Source organism: Oculina patagonica, chromosome 4 (assembly GCF_052425735.1).
Source record: "Oculina patagonica isolate OP01 chromosome 4, crgOcupat, whole genome shotgun sequence".
In the NCBI taxonomy this organism is placed as follows: domain Eukaryota; kingdom Metazoa; phylum Cnidaria; class Anthozoa; order Scleractinia; family Oculinidae; genus Oculina; species Oculina patagonica.
The window spans coordinates 11,989,741-12,012,139 of NC_135761.1; the positions used below are offsets into that span (position 1 = coordinate 11,989,741).

Here is a 22,399-nt window from a genome sequence, read left to right on the forward strand (position 1 = left end):
GTCTTGCTATGAAGTAAAGGAGACTAAATAATAGTCCAGTAACAGCAGGATCATTACGTCAAGTGGTTTGATTGGGCCGGATCTGAAATAAAAAGGGGAATTTCGCTCTTTCAGTTTCTGAATGCCAAAATCGATTAAATTATGTAAATATCTACGGATCCTTTGAAGAGGAAGTCCTCGTTCCACATGTCGGCGATGTATGTTTTACAATGTAATCTCTCTTTTAACTTTGCTTATTGAATGCGTGCATAATGATTTCAAGCCCAAGTTCGCTACGTGAGCGTCCGTACTGTTTCGCAATAGTCAGAGACTCGAAGGGGAGAAAAGGGAGGACAAGTTTGAAAAAAGAAAACTGCTTACCTCGCTTCATCTGTCTGTTTCTTTATTGTACTGTTGTTTCTGATCCCATTTATATATGGCCATTCCACTTCTTTGTCCTTTGAAGGGAGCAAAAGTTTTTTCATTCAAAAATCGCTTATATTTTCGCAGCTTGAACACAACCTTTACTCCCCGTACAAATCCTTATGTTTCGACGGTTACGTAACATGTGCGGACGCTCGCGTCTTGGGCTATCTGTGGATGTCCTTCTCTCAGTTTGTTATTTCAGCGTTAAATTTTAAGTGATTGTTTTTCACTGATTTTGTCAGGTTAGCCTGTCCTTTGTTATGAATGAGAGATAAACTTATCAGACTGGAAGGCAATTTAGGAAGTGAATACAAATAAACAATATTTAGAATAAATTTAAATTGCCTACAGAAATTCGTGGAGAAAAGCTACGATTGATAAACAGGTGTTCGTTGAGTCTTTCTCGTCGTAGAGCGTTCGTCGGAAAGCGAATTTCCGCCGTCAGAACCATCTTCGTGGGCAAGGGACTAAACGAAATTTTGATTATGAAAACTTCACAGGATACCAAACTAAATTGCTTCTAAAAGATTGCTTAATAAATATTTCCAAAATGTTTTTTTTACGAGTGACATAAGATTAGTAAACAAGACTTTCGTGACGAAGAATTTCATTACGTACAGCGACCGGCTTGTGAACAAGGGATTGACAACGATTATAGCAGCCTCTGTCACAGTCGATCGGGCGGGCAGGATCTGTTTTACTTGTTATATTGCATTACTTTCATCAGTATAATTCCAATACTTGAACTTTTTGCCAAGTTATACTGGAACCTTCAATAGTCTCCTTCACGAGCCTTATTTAAAATCGTTCATATACTTGCTCTGACAACGCTCAGTCTGTAGTTAAGCCAAAGAATGAGTACAAACGACCCATGATGCATGATATAAATGGCTGCGCGCGAAAGATAGTACGTATGAACCATCAGGGATATAAATGGCTGCGCGCGCGTAGACGATTATTTCATCGAGTGTTAGTCTTAATGATAATTTTAGAATAATACTAATTTACTTTTTATACTAACTTATCGCGGTGCAAGATGAAATCTTGCGGCTGATAGCTTAGAGGGGCTATGCCACTAGATTCAAAGTAATTTTTCTGAAGAACAAGATTAGTTTCAAAATGAAGGAAACCTCAAAATGATAGTTTTATAAGATAGAAAGACATCCGAAAGAGGTAACAATATACCAAAACTCGATATTTGCGACTTATATGAACGTCAAACTTAGAAAAAAAATTGTGGCCTGAATTTCAGAAGTATTCCTCTCGTCGCGCGCTCTTTTCTTTTTCGAAGACATCTGAAATGTGTCGTCCATGCATGCATGATCATGATGTAGCCTCATACTACATACTATCTTAAATTCTCTTTTATTGCATCATCCTTGGTCGTTGCCTAACTTAAGGGAAGGCTCGTTCACGCGGCACATTACCTACGCAAGTATGACCAAGTATTGCACAACATGGACCAGGTCAACCGGCACGACACATGCCAAACACACAAAAAAAACAAGAATAAATCCCTATTAAAACAAGCTCATAAACGCAATAACAAGCTGTCAAACGGAAGCATATCAAAATCGAACAAAGAGAAATTTTTACTTTATCTTCTGTCTACGTTTATGCTTGCGTTGTGTCAAACTCGACGCAGAAAAGAAAAATACAGAGAACACATGGTGAGCAAAGATATTTTAATATTATCACGTACAATTTTTGTTTAAGAAGTCAATTTAAAGCTTGCATTTGGCGGCTTTTGATGCTTTGATGAGCTTTTTGCATTTGGTAGCTTGCATTTGGATTTCCTGTTGATAGGGAGCCAGCGAGTAGCGAGCGCAAAACGCGAGCGAGGAGCGAACACGGAAATACGAGCAAGGAGCGAGCTCTAAACACGAGCAAGTAGCTAGCGCAAAAAGCGAGCGAGAAGCGAGCGTGAAGCGCGAGCGAGCAGAAGTGGGCGAGGGGACCGAGAGTTCTATCTCTGCGATAACTCGGTGAGCCTGCGGTTACGGTCACTAACGTTGTTAGGCAACGCGACGTATTCTCATCGCATGGAATTTTTTTCACTTGCGAGTACTCGCAGAATCTAGTTTTAATAGGAAACTCTCTTCCGCTTACTTTAATTCAGTAATGGGATATTATAGAGAATAATATTATCCTTTATCTCCTTAGACAAAATCCGCATATGGTGGTGGGGAATCGCATAACCATGATAGTCTGCCCTCGCTGTTTACCAAGACAAAATCATAGGGTGGCGGAGCGGGCTTATGAGCTGTGGGCTCCAAGCTCCCACTCGCGGGTGTAGTGCTCGGCGCAACATGCTCATGGGGCAGTTCACGCAAATCAGGGCCCGAAGGCGATTCATCAGGCTGCGCCGCTTCTAAAGAAACAGTGTGCCGGCTGTACGAAGTAACGCAACTTGCATCAGAAGTTTGTGCGTTTTCAGTCCTTAAAGATGCCCCACAAGTACAACTTAAAGTGGGTCTAGCCGCAAATTCATCCGACTCGCAAATCGCATATGGCGGAGGGTTAGCAGGGCGTGTGTTTTCTCCAGCAGTGCAAAATCCCGGATAGCCCGGCAGATATGGAAGAGATAACGTAAAATCCGAGTCTTCCTGGCTGAGTTGCCCAGGGATAGCTGCTTCTGTGGCGATCTTTGTCCACCCACATCCAAATCTTCGAAGCACGTCACAAACGATCGCCAAACATGCGCCAGCGATAACCAAAACCACTCCGACAGCGGACATTTGAAAATCTGTCGAGGTAAATCCCGCGATAACAAAAACAATTCCGACCAGCAGACAGGCGATGTACGCGAGGAAAAGAAACAGCCACCAGTCAGATGCTTTGTTACCAGCAGAGTTGTATTGACATAAACCTATCTTGCTTGATAGTCGACCGAGAAAACCATTGCGTCGAGCTTCGACGTTCGCCATTGAGAATGCGTGACTTTTCTCCCGTGCGCAACGTCAATGTTTACAAATGTTAATTTCAGTGCTACAACAAGTTTGATGTACACTGAAGCAAGCCCTGGTGTAATAAATGGCAGCAAATTCTATAAGCGGTTTTTTTACCCATAGAGCGCTTTAGCACAACAACAAGAAAGCGAAAACACTGGATCGAAACTGGTACTCACCGCTTAAGACTGACTATAAGCCTGCTGTCAATATTGAGTGATGTAAATTTTTTTCACTTTTTAAGCAGAATTTTGTCCTTTGCCATTTCATAACACGAACCATCGGCATGAACCAACAAAAAAGCGAAGTTTCGCTCAGTATAACCTTCGGTAAGACGTTTTTGCAGAGGTTGCAATTAAGACGCCTGCCGGGTTTGAGAAAAAAAAAACTGTCAGTGCACGAACTCATAAAAATTTATTTGCCTTGTCATGTACACACACGTGCTAAGCGAGTGCACTGCCTCATTGAAATTCGATTCTGCGTTTGCTTACATGACGTGATTTCTATTTCTAAATTCATGGCTGTGTTCACGCCAAGGAAAACGTGAACAATGAGTCGCTTCCGCCATGTTTGCATGAAGACTGCACGTGTAATGCGAGTGGCAATCTGATTAAAATGCGAAGCACCGGTTCAGCTGTAGACTAGTGATTCATTAAATATTCAACATAAACGCAGCACAGGGATTTTATATATTAAAGCTTTCCTTTTAGGTGAACAAAAATTTCTTTTAATTCCAAAATAATCTTCCTCTGGATATACAGTATATTCTACGTTGTCGTCGCTTTTTTTTTCGTTTGTTAGCTATGAACAAACGTAAAAAATAGTCAAGGAACTTACCTGCTTTGAATTCTGTGCTATTAAAACTCTAAGCCACAGGTTATCTCGACGACATGACAAACAGCTGATGAAAACAATATAACGCAACTCTTTTTGCGTGACTCTTGATTAGCTTTTATTTAATATCAAAAACCCAAGTGAGAAACTTTTTCATTCACAGTACGCCAGCAAAATCCAAGTTTAAACGGTTACACATGATTTATTTGTATGGAAATAAGAAGAAAAATTTCGTGCGTGACGAAATAGAACGAAAACACAGAAGTTGTGTTTGTAGTCATACATGTGGCCTTGGCTTATGTTTTTTAGTGACCTTGGTTTCCGTGGCAACACAGATGATGGGGAATTGCTCACGATCATTCCTCTCTTCGTGCCGTGTGGCACATAAAATTTTTGCAAACTGCTTTGGGCACACGCGCAGTATTTGAGATGTTTCAAACTTTTTCGAGAGCGAGAACCATTAATACTTATTCACATTCGTAGCTAGCCCATAGTCCCGTAGATCCAAGCCTTCAAATTTTTAAGCCCACTAGTATTTTTAAAATGTACAATAGACTGGGAAAATAACATAATGCAAGCTGAAGCACTTTCAAGATAAGATAGAAAGCAATTTTTTACGTACCTTAATTGCACTATAAATCTCGCAGCTACCATGTCACAATGAGATCAAGCCGTTTCTATCGTTTCTATCTTGGTCGAAAAATGGTTTAAGTGTTTTGCCGAATGTTGAATAAGAATTAATGCACGTGCTACATGAATGGCTTAGGCAGTCTTTCCCCCGTGTGGTCCCCCCCCCCCCATCCCCCGAGGAAAAACGCCGGGAGATAAGGAACAGTGTTCTCGAAAGTATATATTGCTCAAACGGTTGACCAATAAAAAGCCATTATAATTTTTTTTTTATTCAAAAGGGGTGCATGAGTACGGTTACACGCAGTCAGACAAAAAATAGCACGCAATGCATGCAGAAGCGATGACGATGACGTTTTACATAATTTTGAGGAAATTTGTCAATAACGTATCGTAAATAAAAGTAGCTGACAACTTGTGCGTGAAAAAGACTGTTATCCAACTGCAGCTTACATTTTTCAAACATAAGAAGCATAATATAAGTGATTGTATAAATAGCATAGTTAGGATCTGATTGAATTTAAATAAATACAGTACTTATAAATCAGTCACAGGAAAAGAATGCAATTAATACATTTTCTTTGTAGATTTGCTCAATTGAACAACAGTTATATTTTATTTTATAATTTGATTTTCTTTTATAGATTTCCCTATGTTGTCTCAACAGAGATTGCGTTATATTATAGTGTGACATCTGACGAACGGCATACGATATGCGCGAGCAAGCTTTTGAAGAAAGGTCAAACGGTCTCTTGCTCACAGCAGCCCTTTATGTTATAAGAATTAGAAATTTCTGTCTATTAAAACTAATAGATCCCATCATTTTCAATTAATCTCTTTCGTTTATACATTGTAGTGTTCCATTCGAATTGCACGGAAGAATTTTGCTTTTGTGTTCTACACGGCGATTTCTTGTTAAGTTTAACTTGATTTCTGTTCGATTGCCCTAAAAGTCCTAAAAGAGTAAGAGAGTCCATCGTGTGATGGCAATAAGGGATTACTGACGTCATCGCTTAAAAACATTCCAGTTTGTGAGGAAGTACCGTCACCGTTCGCTTTGTACGCTTTTGCCATTGCATGATTTTGCGGCCACAATTTCTTTATGTCAGTGATCATTGAAATATCAGGGAACCATTGCACAATGTTTTTAAAGTCATTTAAACCGGAAACCTCAAAGTAATGATTTTTTAAGGTAGAAACATACCGAGGAAATAATATCAAACCGATAAAAAAAAAACAAGGATCATGGTCACATCTGAGAAAGACCAACGACAAAGTTTGAAAAACATGGCCGAATTTTTCAAGAGTGCCGATTGTGACGTATCTAATTTAAGGTAATTCCCTAGTATTGTATTGCGCATCCTTACTGCGCAGAACTTAACGCGTAATTAGCGCGCACACGCAAACAAAATGGCCGCTTTTTTCTATGCGGCTTGGCTCGCGAGAGAAGCAAATCGGTTTTTCTCGTAAACGAGTACGGTAACCTATCATTTTTTTCTCTTAGTTCGAAAGCAGCGATCAAATTCTTTTATAAAATGAATATACAGATCATTAAGTTTCCTTTAGGTAAACAACCAACCGGCAAAGTTTGGTTGAAAATCTATGAGCAGTTCTATTTCACGTGAATTACGTTAAATCTCTTTTAATTAATGATTCACACAGTTTTGACAACATCAATACAATATATCCTTATGAACTAATTAGGGTTGTTGAAATTCGTCCGCCAAATTCAGTGACATTTTGCTGCTAAGATCAAAATAAGTGCATGACCAAAAATGGTAATTCTTGTCAAGATTTTTGTCCGCAGTATCTTTAAATAATTACAATTTGGTTAATTGTTCGTCAATGCTAAACGAGCGCCTCCAGCATCCAAAACAAGTTTGAACTGGTTTCCTCCGGGTTTAACCGGTAACAGCTCTTCTCCTTGGCCCTTGGATTCCACGCTCTTGGCGTCAGCTTGTGTCGCAACTTCTTGTTCATGATTGGCCGGTTGCTCCACTTGGGCATCCGATGCCGAAACATCCTCCTCACGTTTGCCAGAATATGCTGAGTTGTGCTCTTCTTGGGACGCTTCCTTGTTCGATTTTAATTTACCATCACCGTTGTCTGTCATTCCTGTCTTGTTCGACGCACCTAAGAACGATATGAAGAATTAAGACTAGTCAAGACTATAATGTTAATTAACAATTAAAAGGGAAAGTAAATGAACATGTCATAAATGGAAACGTCTGAGGTTATCCCTTTCGAGGACGTTTCCTAAAAAAATATGAGAAACCTGAACTCATCCGATACCATCAATAACTCATCGATGTCAATGGTTGTTCGTTGAAAATTAAATAAGATATTGTTTATTTATGCTTTCAAATTGACCCTCGAAGGTGCTCCACGCACCTATTACATAACAGGACTTTACTTATTGCACAACAGTACACACGTGCTCAAAAGCGTGCACGCGAGCCGAGGGTTTGAAAAAATAACTTCTTTCACAAACGTATCGGATAATTTCAAACTCTTCAGACTGACGGCAAATTGTATTTAAGTTGAAAAATTAATAAAATTATAACGTATAACGTAAAATGAAGCATTATATTGTGACAGCATCGCGAATTTTACAGTTTGGGGAATAAAATTGAAATCAGTGTAGCATTGAGGGGCACCCATGCAGTCGACTTCAATTCACTGATGCAGTATCAATAAATTTGAAACGTTTAAAACGTATCTCATTGTCATATCATGTCTGAGCCTTTAGATCAACGAAAATTAACTAGTTTGTGAACAGATAAGTGGAGCGCAACCTATCACCAACAGGTAATTCTTAAAAATAGTCATGCAAACTTCACAAAACGAATCGTGTTCGGAAACTGAATCCAAGTGACTGGCCTTGTCAGTTGTGAAGAGGTAGAAAATGCATGGTACGTAAAATCAGTTTCGTTGGTATATTTAATACACTGGAATCTCAAAACCCCCGTCGATGTCAATGATTATTCGTTAAACATTAATAAAGATATATTTACTTATGCATTCAAATTGGCCCTCAAAGGTACTCCACGCACTTATTACATAACAGGACTTTACTTATTGCGCAACAGTACACACGTGCTCAAAAGCGTGCACGCGAGCCGAGGGTTTGAAAAATAACTTCTTTTACAAACGTATCGAATAATTTCAAACTCTTCTGACTAACTGCAAATTGTATTTATGTAGAAAAATTACAAAAAAAATATTTGTAAACGTAAAATGAGATTTTATATTGTGACAACAACGCGAACTGGACAGTCATGGGAATAAAATCGAAATCAGTGTAGCATTGAGGGGCACCCATGCAGTCGACTTCGATTCACTGATGCAGTATATCAATAAATTTGAAACGGTTAAAACGTATCCCATTGCCTTATCATGTTTGAGCCTTTAGATCAACGAAAATTAACTAGTTTTTGAACTCGAACTTGGATAACTTGAACATCCCGCTAACTCGGACTAATTTCCATTTCCCTTGGATTTGCCCCACTTTTCAGTCATTTTTAATCGGTTAGCTCGGACTCGGATAACGAATGGCCGTTCAAATATCCCATAAGCTTTTCTTGTCGTGTAATAAAAACTAACACTTAAGCAATTTGATTTTTAATTAGAGCAACGAACAGATCATCTATTTGACAGTCATCATGATTTTCGACTCTTATCATAAGAATGTGAGATCGTGTAAGAGTTTCTGACCAGATAAGTTTAATTTGCACTGTACTGTATACTAAACTGCTTAAAAATCAGTTAACTTTCAATTATTAACATGGCAAATTGAATATTCAATCGACCTCGATAACTCGAAACCCCGCTAACTCGATCTGTGTTTTTGTTTCCCTCCAGAGTTCGAGTTACCAGTGTTCTACTGCATTACAAACAAAGATATTAAATTGAGGAATTTCAAGACGGTTACGAAATTTCAAAAACTTCGAAAACAGTTTTCACATTAATTTTTAACATCGATTATATTGGATTTAACGAGAAAACGAGTTTTTTGTATACTTATTTTCTACAATGACAAAAAAGGAGTTATCAATTTATTAAAGAGCTTACTAATACACATAATATATCAATTTTGACACAGCCCATACCTTCTACTGGCGGCGTTTTCTCCATTTTTTCTTGGGTTTTCTGACAAACAAACTGTTGTGTTGCTTTGGTTAGAGAGTACACTGTTTAGCGTTTCAAATGCTTGCGCGGGTATTTAATAAAAGGGCGTTGTCAGTGGAGAGATTAATCTTATGACGTTTGTTTTTCCCGCGAACGGCAAGAATTCAACTTTCGGCCGTGTGCCGTTTGGCGTTCGTACGCTTAAAAGGGGAGTATTTCTGTGTTTGGCGTGAATGTGGGATTTTTTTTCCCCTATTATTATGAGGGATTTATTTTAGAATTCAATAAAAAGGAACAAAATGAAAGGCAAGCACGCGTTTGCCGTTTGCCTAGTATTACATCAGCATTCACGTAAAATCTGTTGTTGTGTTTTTATATCCATGGCAACCACAAAACAAATATCAAAATAATGCAAGGCTTTATAATTGGGCTGATAAAACGCAAGGTCGACAACAACGATAACGATTCTTTTTTGACAACACAAAGTTATCAAATCCAGAAATGCAGGCCATCGCAAAAAAAACAACAACAACAACATGCTTGTAACTGCGCAAAAATAGCAAATGTAGGAAAATGAGTTGAACGAAAAGGAACCAAACAAATTAACGAAAATGGTAACGGAAAAAAACAGATCAGTGCAAATTAGTTGGACGGAGAGATTGTGCGAAAATAATAACTAAGGAGAGGCGTCCCAAAAATGCAAATAATTAACTAAAATTATAAATTAATCGACTATAGCGAGGTTGGGCGAAAATTAAAAATATGCTAATGAATCAGATGACTGAAATGGATGTGAGATGGTAGACGGCGTCGGTAAAATTCAGCTTTTCAAATATCTTGCGCGGATAAGGGCGTTGTCAGTGTATTAATATCATCCATGGCAACCACAAAACAAATATCAAAATAATGCAAGGCTTTGAATTGTGCTGATAAAACCCAAGGTCAATAATAACGATAACGATTTTTCGACAACACAAAGATAACAAAACGAGAAATGCAGGGCATCGCAAAAAACGAAAACAACAAGCTTGTAATTGCACAAAAAAGCAGATGTGGGAAATTGAGTTCAGCTGTGAGTTGAACGAAAAGGGACCAAACAAACTAATGCACGGAAATAGGAAACATAACGTTACGCCGAAAATAATAGATCTATGCTAATTATTTGAACGAAAAGCTTGTGCGAAAACAATAACATGATAGGAGAGGCGTCCCACGAATGCAGAGACTTAACTAAAATAATAAATTTATCGAAAATAACGAGGTTGGGCGAAAATTGCAAAGTATGCTAATGAATCAGATGATTGAGGCGGATCGAAAGACAATTTGACAAAGAAAACGCCAATCTTTTCTTGGTTGGGCAGCATATATTGCGGCGCTTAAAAGAGCCCTGGTCAAAGAATGAACTGATTATAATGTATACGGCTCTAGAACGAAGGATGCGTGCATTTATTAAAAATTAGCTCTGGTATATTGTAATTTATGAGTTTTGATTGGTGTAAAGGCCATGGTGCTCATGGTATATTTAGTAAATAACCTTTTCAGGTGGCTGGTATATTTAACAATTAATCCACGAGTGCGCAATGGCTATAACGATCTCATATCCAGCAGGCGCGAGTGGAATCATTGCTTTATTTAAAACACCCAAAGAATTGCAATATTTGAGCTCCCCGGCTGTTCTCGTTAACGCGTATCGGCTACAATTTTTGTGGTCAATGGTATGTGAGCTCATATACCATTGCCTGTTAACCAATCAAAACTCAGGAATTGCAATATTTCATTGCTAGTTTTTAATAATGGAGGATAATGCCCGAAGCTGAAAGATTGTCCGAAACTTTGAACCTTTGGCCGAGAAGCGAAGCTTCGAGGGCAATGGTGAAAGGGGAGATTTGCGGATAGAAATTAAGCTACGGCTATAAATATCGATTTTCTGAAGACGCACGGAATCAAATTGAAAAGTCAAGCCTTAATTTTTCAAGCAAAAACCATTTCCATCCGTGCCATATCCGCAGCGATAGACGCTTGTTGACAGTTTCAGTGCTCTAATATAGCAATTTCTAATAAAATTGCAGGGGCGTAGCGAAGAGGGGGGGTCCTGGGGTGCTCATGTTTGCGCCTTTCTGCTTACGTCCTCCAGTTAAACATTTCAATACTGTTCTTAAAAATGCTTTCAAAAACCCTGACTCTGACTGCTCATACAAAAAATTTCACTTCTAGCATTGGGTGTAACATAGTGAGTGTGATCCCCCCCCCCGCCCCCTCCATTAGAAAAATCCTAGCTACGCCCCTGAATTGGACTATTATTTTAAGATTTCCTACAATACAAATATAAATTTAATTTGGCAGTTCAAAAAATCTGGTAACATTCGTGACAAAGCCCCTTTAATGCAGCCTCGTCCCCAGTCGTCCCCGGCGAATTTGGATGTGACGTCACCCGTCAAGCTTGTCGGGAAAGTTCGCTATCGCGCTCGGTTCCAGTCCTCCTCCGCTCACTCGCATAGCGCGGTATGGCCTGGGGACGAGGCTGCCTTTAATGATTTACACAGTTGTGACAACGTCAATACAATATATCAATTTGAACTAAGGGTTGTTGAATTGTGACATTTTGCTGCTAAGACCAAAATAAGTTTATGACCACTACAAGGTGGTAATTCTTGTCAAGATTTTAGTCCGCAGTATCTTTGAGTAATTACAAATTGGTTAATTGTTCGTCAATGCTAAACGAGCGCCCTTAGCATCGAAAACTAGTTTGAACTGGTTTCCTTCGGGTTTAGCCAATAACAGCCCCTCTCCTTGGCTCTTGGTATCCACGTCAGCTTTCGTCGCATCTTTTTGATCATTGGCTGGTTGTTCCACTTGGGAATTCAATGAAAAATCCTCTTCACTTCTGCCAGAATATGCAGAGTTGTGCTCCTCTTGGGACACTTCCTTATTCGATTTTAATTTACCATCACCGTTGTCTGTCATTTCTGTCTTGTTCGACGCACCTATGAAGAAAATTAGAAAGGGTTCTTTTTAAGACAAGACTATCTTTTGTATAGCTAGTGTGATCGTCCGGGTGATAGTAGTTATGAACTAAAAAACTTGAATGGAATGGAATTCTAGGAGGTTTTGAGAAGGGGTTGAAGAAAAAAAATTGAAACGCCACTAGACAGTTGACCCCCACGCAAGAGCACTCCAGGTTGTCAGGGGGACTGTCCGGTAAGCGTCTACCAATTCTTAACTTTAAATTCTATTTTTCCAATCACATTTTTTTTTCCAATCACATTTTAAATTGGAGATTTAAAAATCTCCAATTTTTCTTATTTCTCTAAATTTTACTAATCACTTAAAAAAAACTATCTCCTCCCAAACATCCCCAAAAATCACCGAAAAATTTACAAAACACCGCAAAGCATAGATTCGTGTTTTGAGCATAAGTTTTTGGATTGCTGGAAACGCGAACGAGAGGTAAATTAAGGTAAGTTTTGCTAAGACAAGTTTTGCTCAGGTTGTCAAAAAGTCAGTCACCAATAACAGTTCTTTTCAGAACTACTCTCACTGGACGATCACTCTATACGACCTACTATACCGATACTCCTGGCTTCAAACCATTTACCAGGTTACAAGACAAGATTAATATGTTTTATAACATTACAAAAGGGAAAAATAATAAAATATGCATACATGGAAATGCCGGAGTTTATCCCTATCAAGGTTGTTCACTAAAAAAAAAAACACTGAGACCTGTACTTATCGATGCTAACGATTATTCATTCACAAGATGTTGATGATTTATCTGATTTTCAAATTGACCCTCGAAGATACATCACTTATTGCATCCCCGAATACATATCGCAGAAAGGAAATAATTAAAATCCTTTAAAGAGAAATGCTGATCGAAAAAGGCCTCGTTTCTGATGGATTATTGCTAAAGAAAAAACTTGTAAACATGACCCATGGCACATGGTCGTAAAGACTGGAGAATACGTTGTGCGTAAAACCGGCACACGTGCTTAAAAACGTGATTACTTCATTTACAAACTCTAGACAATAAGTTTTTTGGTACAATTCATATCAAAATATATATATCAAAAGGGAAGGAAAAAAAATCCGCGAAAAACCTAGACTTCGTTTCTGATGAATTATTGCTCAAAAGCAACCCGTATGGCGTGGAATCTATAACCTCGATATAACCCGTCTGGCGCATCGAAAAATTTTAAATTTTTTAGACTTTTTAGACTGAGGCAAATTGAATTTAAGTCAGCCAAATTACTTAAACGATTTTCAAACTTAAAATAAAGTAATTTATTGTGACAGCAATGCGAATTGAATTTTTTAAGACTAAATTAAAATTGAAATAACAAAGCATTTCCAGAGGCACCTTATATAAGATTATGTAACTGTCGACTTTGATTCACTAATGCCAGAAGCATATATGCTTCTGCTAATGCGGTATCAATAAATGTGTTCAATTAAAAACAGTTTTGAGAAACGTACCTCTTTGTCATAACATGCCTGAGCCTTAAACCAAAGGACACTAACTAGTTTTTTATGGGATCAAGTGGACAACGTATCACTTACCCGTAATGCTTAAAAATAGTCGTACAAACTTCATACAACAAACCGTGTTCAGTCCGATACTGAACCATGGTTCATCCGAGTGACTGGCCATCGTTTTGTCGAAAATGCATTGGAGGTAAAAATTATTGGTCATCCGTTTATTTGATACCGATTTCTTTAACCACTGAAGGAAAACAAAAACTGGCTCGAGAAATCGGAAGTTCTAGTAATTGGGGATAAAATCGTAGTGTTTTACTGGTCTCAGTTCGGACGAGAAATCGGAATTACACTTTCTCAAACAAGACTATTATAATTCGAACACTCTTTTCGCATTTTAAGATCGATCATATTAGACGTAATGAGCAACCGAGTTTTGGTTATACCCTTAATTTTAACATAACAAAAAAGTTGTTATAAGGTTCTGATCAAGGAGCCTAACAATACACATAATGTATCAATTTAAACACAGTTAATACCTTCTTCTAGTAGTACTTTCTCCATTTCTTGTGTTAGCTGAAAAACAAAATGTGATGTTGGTTTGGTTAGAGAGTACACTGTTTAGCGTCACACACACAGTAAACACAGTGTGTCGGCAAGATTTCGCTTTTCAAATGCCTTGCGCGTGTTAGCATTGGGCGTTGTCAGCGCTGGGTGTTGATAACCATGGCAACCACAAAACAAATATCAAAATAATGTAGGGTTTTGAATTATGTTCAATATTAGCCAAAATCATGAAAACTGTGCATAAAATAATGATGCAGGTAATCAAAAAAAACTAAAACATCAAGCTTGCACAAAAATGAATTGAACGAAGAGGTTGTCCGAAAACAACAGATGTACACTAATAAATTAAACGAAGATGTCCGGAGACTACCGAAGATGTCCAAAGTCGACTACCGAAGATTTCCAAGGAGCAGCCCCAAAAATGTACAAAAAAAAATAACTAAAATAATAAATTTATCGAAAATAACGAGGTTGTGCGAAAAAAGGCAAAGAATGCTTATGACTAAAATGACTGAGTTGAATCGATAAACAATTTGACAACAAAAAAGGCAAATCTTTTATCATGTTTTGTGAGAAGCAGGGAGGATTCTGCTTTTGAAAGGCATGGAAGCAGGGTCACTTTTGTCCTTTTAAAGCAATCCAGCGTGGCAGCCGTCGAGAAAACGTGATCTTGAAGAGTGAATTACAAGGATTTTTCTCACTGAAGAAATCGTATATTTACACCGTAAAAAATCTATCTTTCACATGTTAATATAACGACGAAAATATAGTCGAACATTTTCGGATTTCTCCTCGGAAATCTTTGGTAGTCTTTGGACATCTTCGGTAATCTCCGGACATCTTCGTCAGTCTTTGGAAATCTTCGGCAGTCTTCGGGAATCTTCAATAGTCTTCAGGGAATCTTCCGAAATGACCGGGAATCGTCGGAAAATGGCCGAAAATTTCTTGATATACTAAAAAAAAATAATATTGGCCTTTTTGGAGCCGTGTTTGTTTCTTTCTGGATAAAATTTACTGTTACAGTAATTTTTGTTTTTACTGTTAGTATTAAAATGCCTAAAATTTAACTGTTTCATGTTACAGAGGCAAAAAATTAAGTGTTAAGTGTTATCGAGGTACCCCCATTCAGACCCTCGTGATAGTTTGCATGCTCTCCTGGCGGCACAGTGGGTAAGGACTGGGTAAGAAGATCTTTGGCACTCGTATGATTGCAGACCGAACCGAACTGGCATGGTCAGTTCGAAGTTCTGTTAAAGAACGGGGTCTAAATCAAAATTCGAGGAAGAAATTAGGTTAAAGCGAAGCCTACTGAAAATTATCACCGCTACGAATAATTTGTTTTGGGAACTATGGAGAACAAAATGTTTAGTCACAAGAAGGAAACTTAATAATCATGGCATGGCACGCGAATTTTTGTCATTTCAAGGATATTTTTTTATTGGCCAATGGATGGCCTTTGTTCCAACTCTTCAACTCATCGACAGGACATACCTGTCTTTCACCCAATTCTAAGAACTTCTATTAAATGGCAATCGGTAAGAAGAGTATAGCGTTAACTCTAAAGATAGTAGACCCCGTCTCGCTCGTCCCCCCCGCTTTTTTTTTCCCTTTTTTTTTTTTTTTCTTTTTTTTTTTTTTATTTTTTTAATAAATATTCTATCCCCCCCCCCAACTCCCACCCCCCCTTTTTTTTTTCGTATTTATATGAGGCAAAATGCTTGGCAATCTTCTGAATCTTGACTCCCGGTCTCACGACAGCTCTAAAGGAAGGGTGTGAAAAGAAACGATGGCGGGGATATGTTTAGGAACTGTGTCACGGATTTAAGCCAAATTTAGACAAAAAATGGCCACTAATTAAGTTCAGCATAAAAATAACCATTTGAAGCAGTGACAGAACATTTCAAGGGGGGGCCTGAACGTGAGCAAAATTAGAACTGGGACTTAGGCAAATTTTCACTGGAAAATGGGATTTGGATCACTCGGACTGGGAATAACAGACGAAAAAAAATAGTACTGGGACTGGGATTTGGGCAAAACACAGCAAATACCAAGAGAAATGCAAATACGAACATAAGGTAACGGATGGACAAAAATTGAACATTAAAGGAGATTGCAATCGGGGTTTCTTAAAAACTGGTAGGCTGAACAAAGTTTTCAAAGGTAATCTCGTTTGTTTGTATTTTTTGACTATATAGACCTGGGAGACGTATGTGTTTGTGTTGAAGTATATATTTGTCATTTTAAAGATCGCTGGGCGAATTTAGCTTCGCTAACCGTTAATTTTCATTTTCATAGCGAGTATTTGTCAAAACATAATAAAGTAGACTAAACGCATGACACAGCTTTGTAGAACTATTAGAAACAAAATAATTGGTCACTGGTGACATATATTAATTTAAACTTGGAGAACATGTTGCAAAGTAGTTCCTGTAGCTCATTAACCGGAGTTTGATTCCTGTACTATTGGAAGACCGTCCAACAGGGCTAAAGCTAGAATTTGGCGAGAGAACAATTACAAAGAGTAAAACTAAACATAAACACTGTCGTGTGTTGTTTATTTGAAGGATTTTACGCTTCAGTTGCTTAATGATCCTCGTGCAACACTTTCATAAGATGGTGGAAAGAGATTCACATCCACATCAGTGTCTTCATCAGTGTAACATGGTGGTGGTGGACACTGCGCCTGCGTTGTTACCTCATTGATGTCGTCATTCGTGGTGACTTCTTCGTAAGGAGGTGGATATCCAATCATTCTCGTTAAGAGAAAGTTGATTTCTCTTCTTGACGAGGTTAAATTATTAGTCTGTGTCTCGCTATTGTTGCTGCTGTGTCGCTCGCGAAGTATCAACTCAATAAATTCAACGCTATGTGTCAAGGAACTTTCGTTTCTTTGCATCGATCGCTGTGATGCATTTGTGGCTTTCCTCTTGAAATGACGCCACCAAAATAAACAGATTGCAGCTATTAGTCCGAACGCACACATTGTATAGCCCCCTGTTTTCATCTGCAAACTGTTAGTTGTGACACCAATTACAACCATAACAAGTCCGCATAGAATTAGCACCGTGATCGCGATAGCTGTCTTCAGCTGACGAGAAGAATGTGTTATTGGCCGCCTGTGATAGCCACTGTACCAAACTTCACTTAGTTCGTCCATTTCGTGACTACTTTACTCAATTATTATACAAGCCACAACCATTCAAGTTATTAAAAGAATTTTAGGGGCAGCTTGTAATTGTAATTTACATATCGAGGAGTTTACGAACTGTGCCAAACAAAATTAAATTAGTGTACTTCGATATAATATCTACCAAAACAACTGTGGCACATTTTTGAGAAGTTATTCATGATACCTGTTAATAGAGGTAAATATTAGACAGATCAGACTTTCTCGCCCTGATAACAATGCGATGCCTGAATAGTCTACGGCCGACTCACTGAATAAATCATGATTTTAATTTGTTTTTCAGAAAAATAGCCTTCGGCTGTCCGCTGATGTGCTTAAACGAAATAGATTTTTCTCAGCATGCAGAAAAAATAATCACTTTTAACTTGTATCGCTACAACGTCTTGCTGGTAAGAGAAGATAGGGAAGATCGTGAAACTAGCCCGGCTACAGACAAACTCTTAAAACACACTGAGGACCAACACAGTCAATAGCGAGCTGACTGATTAAAGCTTTCAAGCAGACGATATCTAAAGGTAAGTTACTAAGCTACGGAGTATATATTCAGGGTTTAGGGTTTTACATGGGGTGTATGGTATCGAGATTTTGAATTTAACTTTACGTATTCCACGGCTACATTAGCATTGCTAAAAGAAAAACCAAGAAATAAGATTTATATCTGAACAGGACTGCCGTGCAGTATGCCGCTAACTGCTCATGCAAAATTCCAAGAACATTGTAGACAATTTCAGCTTTACTCAGGCTTAGTATACGTAGTTGCATGATTTGCAACCTGTTACTATTTTCTTATCTTTTCTGCATGACAAATAGAACTGACAAGCCTAATTTCGAGATATGCTGGCCGTTCAAACAAATGTTGTGAGTTTTTTTCATGCAATTAGGACCCTAATGATAACCGCAGAGATCGGGCCATTGTGACTTACAGTTCTTTGTCGTCAGGAGCATACTGAGAAAAAAAAATAAAATGGGCAGAATATCTAACCTATGATCCTCTCCATTTCTACAAATATATCAAGAAGTTAATCTTATCTTAATCTGAATTCTCTCTTCGCCAGAAGGCGCGTAAGGGTTAATCATCATCTTTTTTTTTTATTCGGCGACACAACTCGCACGCTTTGAGGTAGGCGGCGAAGTGAACCAACCCAACTGAATACATTTGTCAAAACCGCAAATTAATATCCAGTCAAACCTCTTTAACACAGCACTAAAAGGAAAGGGAAGAGTGACCGTATTATGGAAGCCATATTACAAACGCAGAGTTTATATGAAGTTTTGTGTCTTTCTGACCAGGTGAACCGTCCGTTATAGGAAGGTGCCTGTATATTGGTGATGTCTGTACTGGAGAGGTTCGAATGTTTATTTGTCGAGGGGTGGAGAAATTAGTGGTCGGGGAGGAAATGTTTTGACGAAGTCACAAGGGCTATTACACCGTAAGACTAGCCCTCGTAGCATTGCTGGTCAGGATGAAGTCCTGAGAAATAAGCTTTGTTAATCGTTATTTACTCACGAAGTAGTGAATACAGCTATATAGCTGCAAGGTGCCATGTAAATAAACAACTTGACAATGTAAATGCAGATATAAGAATCAATTACTACCAACTCTGGGGGTGGTCTTTTTCAAAGGGTTACTAACGTCCTTAGTGGCCTTAGTGACTTCTAATGACGTAGTCATTAACGTGAAGTTGTGTAGACGCAAAGAAGAAAGAAGCAAATTTAGCGCCTTTGCCTGCTACAATATTAATTGGATTCTCATCAGTGTGTCATGCACCAGAAACCGAGGTTTATAAGCATCGCTAAGTATAAAAAGTCCTTACGATATACGCCCTTGACTGGCAGCAAAAAAAAAAACAGTTCAATTTTTGTACTCTTGGATCATTGAAGCTTACTGGCCCGGAAGTTGAATTTCAATTCCTTCAGCTTAATGGAAAGATGCCGGAATGACTCTAAAGTTCCTGTGTCTTGAACGTGTTATTGTTCCAATTCAGTGCTTTGCCGGTTGACGCAGATCGGGGGTGTCATGCCAATTACGCGGAAAATAACTTACGAAAGACATAAAACTATCAGGAGGGGGCCTTGGCATGTTACATCATTTCTTTTTTATTTCGTAGCGAGCAAACTGTTGCGGTTAGTTACAAGAACCATGCTCCCAAAGGTTTCACGGCCCAGTGGGTACAGCATCGCACTTGTATCGCGGTTTTCGTGGGTTGGTTAATAGCGCCACAAAGATCAATTACTTGTGTCAGTTTAGTTTTTGCCTTGCCCTGGCTGGAAATCGAAAATTAGCATGGTAAAAAAAGAGTAAAGAATAGTTTAAAAAGTCGTTGAAAAATTTATCCGTCAATGGGCCGGGAAACCTAAGAATTACAGGAATCGCAATGCAATTGTAATCATTCCAAGGGCTTCCGATCCGGCAAAATCTACAGAACAATAACAAAGGGCTCTCAATCTTTTAAAATGCAATCTCTCTTTTAATTTTGTTCGAAGTAAATGATCTTGATGACAACGGGTTCACGAAAAATACACATATATCGCCTGGATTTAAGAAAACTATACCAAAAATCTCTTGTAGTAGTCAGTGTGCTATCTCAGACGTAGTTCTTTAGTTCAAGAGTTTTCTAGTTTGTGAACTTTGACAGTTCGCCGTAAAGCATTGAAGGACAAAACAACAATATGCAAAACTCTTTCTGACCTTGGTACTTGATGCATGACTGAATTCTCCCTCAGGCCGAACTTTTTAATACACACGTCAATAGTTGTTGTGGACTCGCGTGATTTGTGCTACATCATGCTGGGCAGTAACATGATGAAATTTCACTGTGAAATAATAATTTCACCTCGCAGCCATTTTAGACAACGACAAAACAGTAACAATTTGTTCCAAGGTTATGGTTAATATTATATTTACTGCATGTCGGAAGCACATATATAAACATAACCGCACGCGAAGTTATAAAATTGTTGTGTATAATTAGGTAGCCAATATACACTATGACCAAATATGCATGACAACTAGACGGAACTTAGATTATATAGACGTCAACAATAACAATGAAGAACATCAAAAACGGAACACTATGCTGTAAGGCTCACATCGTGTTTTTATTTTCTCTCGGGAAGGTAACGGAACGGACAATCTCTTCCATACATCTGAGCAACTTCATTGGAATCGTCAGCACAGAGCAACCAAAGATGCACAGTTCAACCAAGAGAGGCATTCTCAGCCGACTGCTACGCCTAACTCCCCTTATTTTAGTCGTGGTTGGTTCTGTTTTAACGATAATTGGTAACACTGTTTCGTTGAAAGGCTGCAAGATTGCTGGTCCGGTTGCCATAACTGCCGGTGCATTGTTACTTCTTTTCATTACACTTTGGAGTTCGCGCCAGGGTCAACTCACTGAAAACGCAAATTGTGAAGAGGCTCAGCACTATGCAAATAGAACTGTTAGGGGCGAGGGCTCCGCTAACGATCAGCTTGGACCGATTCATCATTTTGAAATTAAGATTCCTTCCGAAACTTCTGGGACAGAAATAGTACCTCCTTCTTACGAAGAAGCTGTTAAAAGCAACGATACAGAAAGTTCACATGCTGGCGAAGTTGTACCATGTGATGGGAAGGAATTGAATTCGGAGAACACGAACTCTGCGCCACCGTCTTACGAGGAAAGCCATGTAAATGCAAAGTAAATCAAAGCTTCGGTAATCTCGATTTCCAACTTCTCCATACTGATTATCATACATTTACTGTTGTTCTCGGCGAGAGAATTTAGACGTTAAAATGGTGAAGAAAGAGTAGAGTACCTTCGTGACGCCGAAACTGATCGAAAAAAAAATACCGTTCCAAGCCGGGAATAAAAAGGCGTACAGAATGTTGAAAAGCAAAGCTATGAATTGCGGAAGTAAACCTCTTTACCTGAACATGAGATACCGCAAAAAAAGTTCCAAAACAGTTTATATTGCTGGCCGAAGCAAAATAAATGAAAGCCCAAGCGGAGACCATGAACTTGTCAGTTTATTGGTGACATGAGAGATAAAATGAAACATTATAGATATTTCTAAATATGCTGAATGCCTATTGTAGTATATACTCTATATCCTAGGTTAGAGTCTAATTTTAATTTAAACGGAAAGAAACTCACAGGAAGATGTTGGCTTCGTAAGCCAGTATCATCATCATTTGTTCATCATAAATAACGCCACACATACGCCCGAACACATTGATTGGCGTATTAAAAGGAATCTTTAGTTCCATTCATGCACTTTCTGTATAAACATTAAGTATAATAAATTGTTGTTAATATTGCCTCTAACTTCTATTCATTTATGTCAAATACTAGTTCGAACGTGCCGTGAATTCTGACCTACGGAAAACAATGAATTCAATTCCGTTGGCCAACGAGGAAATTTGTAATTTCGTTTCCTTTCCAGTTAAAATTAGCAAAGTTACGTTTAATCATTGTAGTATTAAAGGGACTGTGTCACGGCTGAGTTAAGTTTCTTTTATTTAGTTTTGCCAAATTCTCACTGTATGAAACTTAATGTTTGCAAAGAAATTACTTCTTCAAAACCATAGCTTCACAATTAACTTTGAAAACTGTTCAGCCCAACAATATTTCAAAAACCCATATCGCAATCCGTTTCAATCTTTGTCGCTTTTGGCCATCCGTACCTTCTACTGTATTTGCTGCGTCAGCTATTGAAATGTTCCTTCACTGTTTAAAGAGGTTACTTTCGTATTTCAACGAATATGATGGTCATTTCCCATGCCTAAATTTAGCTAAAATTCGTGACACAGCCCCATTAAGCTTGTAGTCTGTTCGTTAACGACAACTAAATGAATAGGTTAATATTTTTGCCAGGTATTTCGAATATATATGATAACGCCGTCCTTTCGAAGGTCGGTGAAACGCGTACGACTTGTAACAAGAATTTATATTTTAAAAAGGCAAAATTTACCTCAACAAACAAAGGTTTAGCAGAATAGGATGAACATTGAGGAAGTGGAAAGCGCCGGTTTTATATTTCGTCCAATGTTTCATCTTCCACCCAGCACAATACCAATTTAGCGATTACTAATTACTGCCCGGCGTAGGCTCTCTAAGTATAGTCTGTGTTCATGTTAGGAATGGTAAGGCTTTAGTAGCTGCTATAACGAAGGAAAAAACTGTGCTGGGTTGCATGAATGTACAAGGTAAAACATCCTATTAAAATAAATGCAAAACCGAATCAT

General features: G+C 38.4%; 5 protein-coding genes across 8 annotated transcripts in view; 1 reads left to right on the forward strand and 4 right to left on the reverse strand.

Moving 5' to 3' along the window:
* Positions 1-4,830, reverse strand: part of LOC144651545 (uncharacterized) — a 9,054-nt gene extending 4,224 nt beyond the window's left edge. Inside the window, exons 1-2 of one of the 3 annotated variants that reach the window (XM_078511511.1) lie at positions 4,810-4,830; positions 1-82 (exon numbers count right to left, since the gene is read on the reverse strand). The exon at positions 1-82 is cut by the window's left edge and continues 201 nt beyond it. The gene's annotated coding sequence lies outside the window, so the exon portion shown is untranslated. Of the gene's footprint in view, positions 83-360; positions 632-1,023; positions 1,055-4,809 lie in introns of those variants that run through there. The other 2 variants (XM_078511510.1, XM_078511508.1) reach the window with 2 other exon arrangements.
* Positions 2,146-3,332, reverse strand: LOC144651536 (uncharacterized). Its single transcript, XM_078511498.1, has one exon. It carries the CDS (start codon positions 3,330-3,332, stop codon positions 2,565-2,567), a length of 768 nt encoding a protein of 255 aa, XP_078367624.1. The 3' UTR covers positions 2,146-2,564.
* A 6,643-nt stretch (positions 4,831-11,473) lies between the features above and the next one.
* On the reverse strand, positions 11,474-14,100 carry LOC144648542 (uncharacterized). The gene is made up of 2 exons (XM_078508070.1): positions 13,958-14,100; positions 11,474-11,926 (listed from the first exon to the last, which is right to left on the reverse strand). The coding sequence occupies exons 1-2, from the start codon at positions 13,980-13,982 to the stop codon at positions 11,640-11,642; spliced, it is 312 nt and encodes a 103-aa protein (XP_078364196.1). The 5' UTR covers positions 13,983-14,100; the 3' UTR covers positions 11,474-11,639.
* A 2,358-nt stretch (positions 14,101-16,458) lies between these two features.
* LOC144652386 (uncharacterized) lies at positions 16,459-17,171 on the reverse strand. Its single transcript, XM_078512400.1, has one exon. The coding sequence runs from the start codon at positions 17,140-17,142 to the stop codon at positions 16,561-16,563; it is 582 nt and encodes a 193-aa protein (XP_078368526.1). The 5' UTR covers positions 17,143-17,171; the 3' UTR covers positions 16,459-16,560.
* A 2,174-nt stretch (positions 17,172-19,345) lies between these two features.
* LOC144652387 (uncharacterized) lies at positions 19,346-21,509 on the forward strand. Of its 2 annotated transcripts, none has more exons than XM_078512401.1 (2): positions 19,346-19,459; positions 20,290-21,509. In XM_078512401.1, the coding sequence occupies exons 1-2, from the start codon at positions 19,457-19,459 to the stop codon at positions 20,854-20,856; spliced, it is 570 nt and encodes a 189-aa protein (XP_078368527.1). In that variant the 5' UTR covers positions 19,346-19,456; the 3' UTR covers positions 20,857-21,509. The 2 variants fall into 2 exon arrangements, with proteins under 2 accessions (XP_078368527.1, XP_078368528.1); XM_078512402.1 differs by lacking the exon at positions 19,346-19,459 and adding an exon at positions 20,028-20,054.
* The last annotated feature ends 890 nt before the right edge of the window (positions 21,510-22,399 follow it).

What these genes read in the sequence shown, in the direction of transcription:
- LOC144651536 (XM_078511498.1), bottom strand. Translation starts at nt 3,332, where the DNA reads ATGGCGAACGTCGAAGCTCGACGCAATGGTTTTCTCGGTCGACTATCA.
- LOC144648542 (XM_078508070.1), bottom strand. Translation starts at nt 13,982, where the DNA reads ATGGAGAAAGTACTACTAGAAGAAG. An exon ending in GAAAGTACTACTAGAAGAAG is followed by an intron (nt 11,927 to 13,957) that starts GTATTAACTGTG and finishes TTTTCTTCATAG; the next exon opens with GTGCGTCGAACAAGACAGAA.
- LOC144652386 (XM_078512400.1), bottom strand. Translation starts at nt 17,142, where the DNA reads ATGGACGAACTAAGTGAAGTTTGGTACAGTGGCTATCACAGGCGGCCA.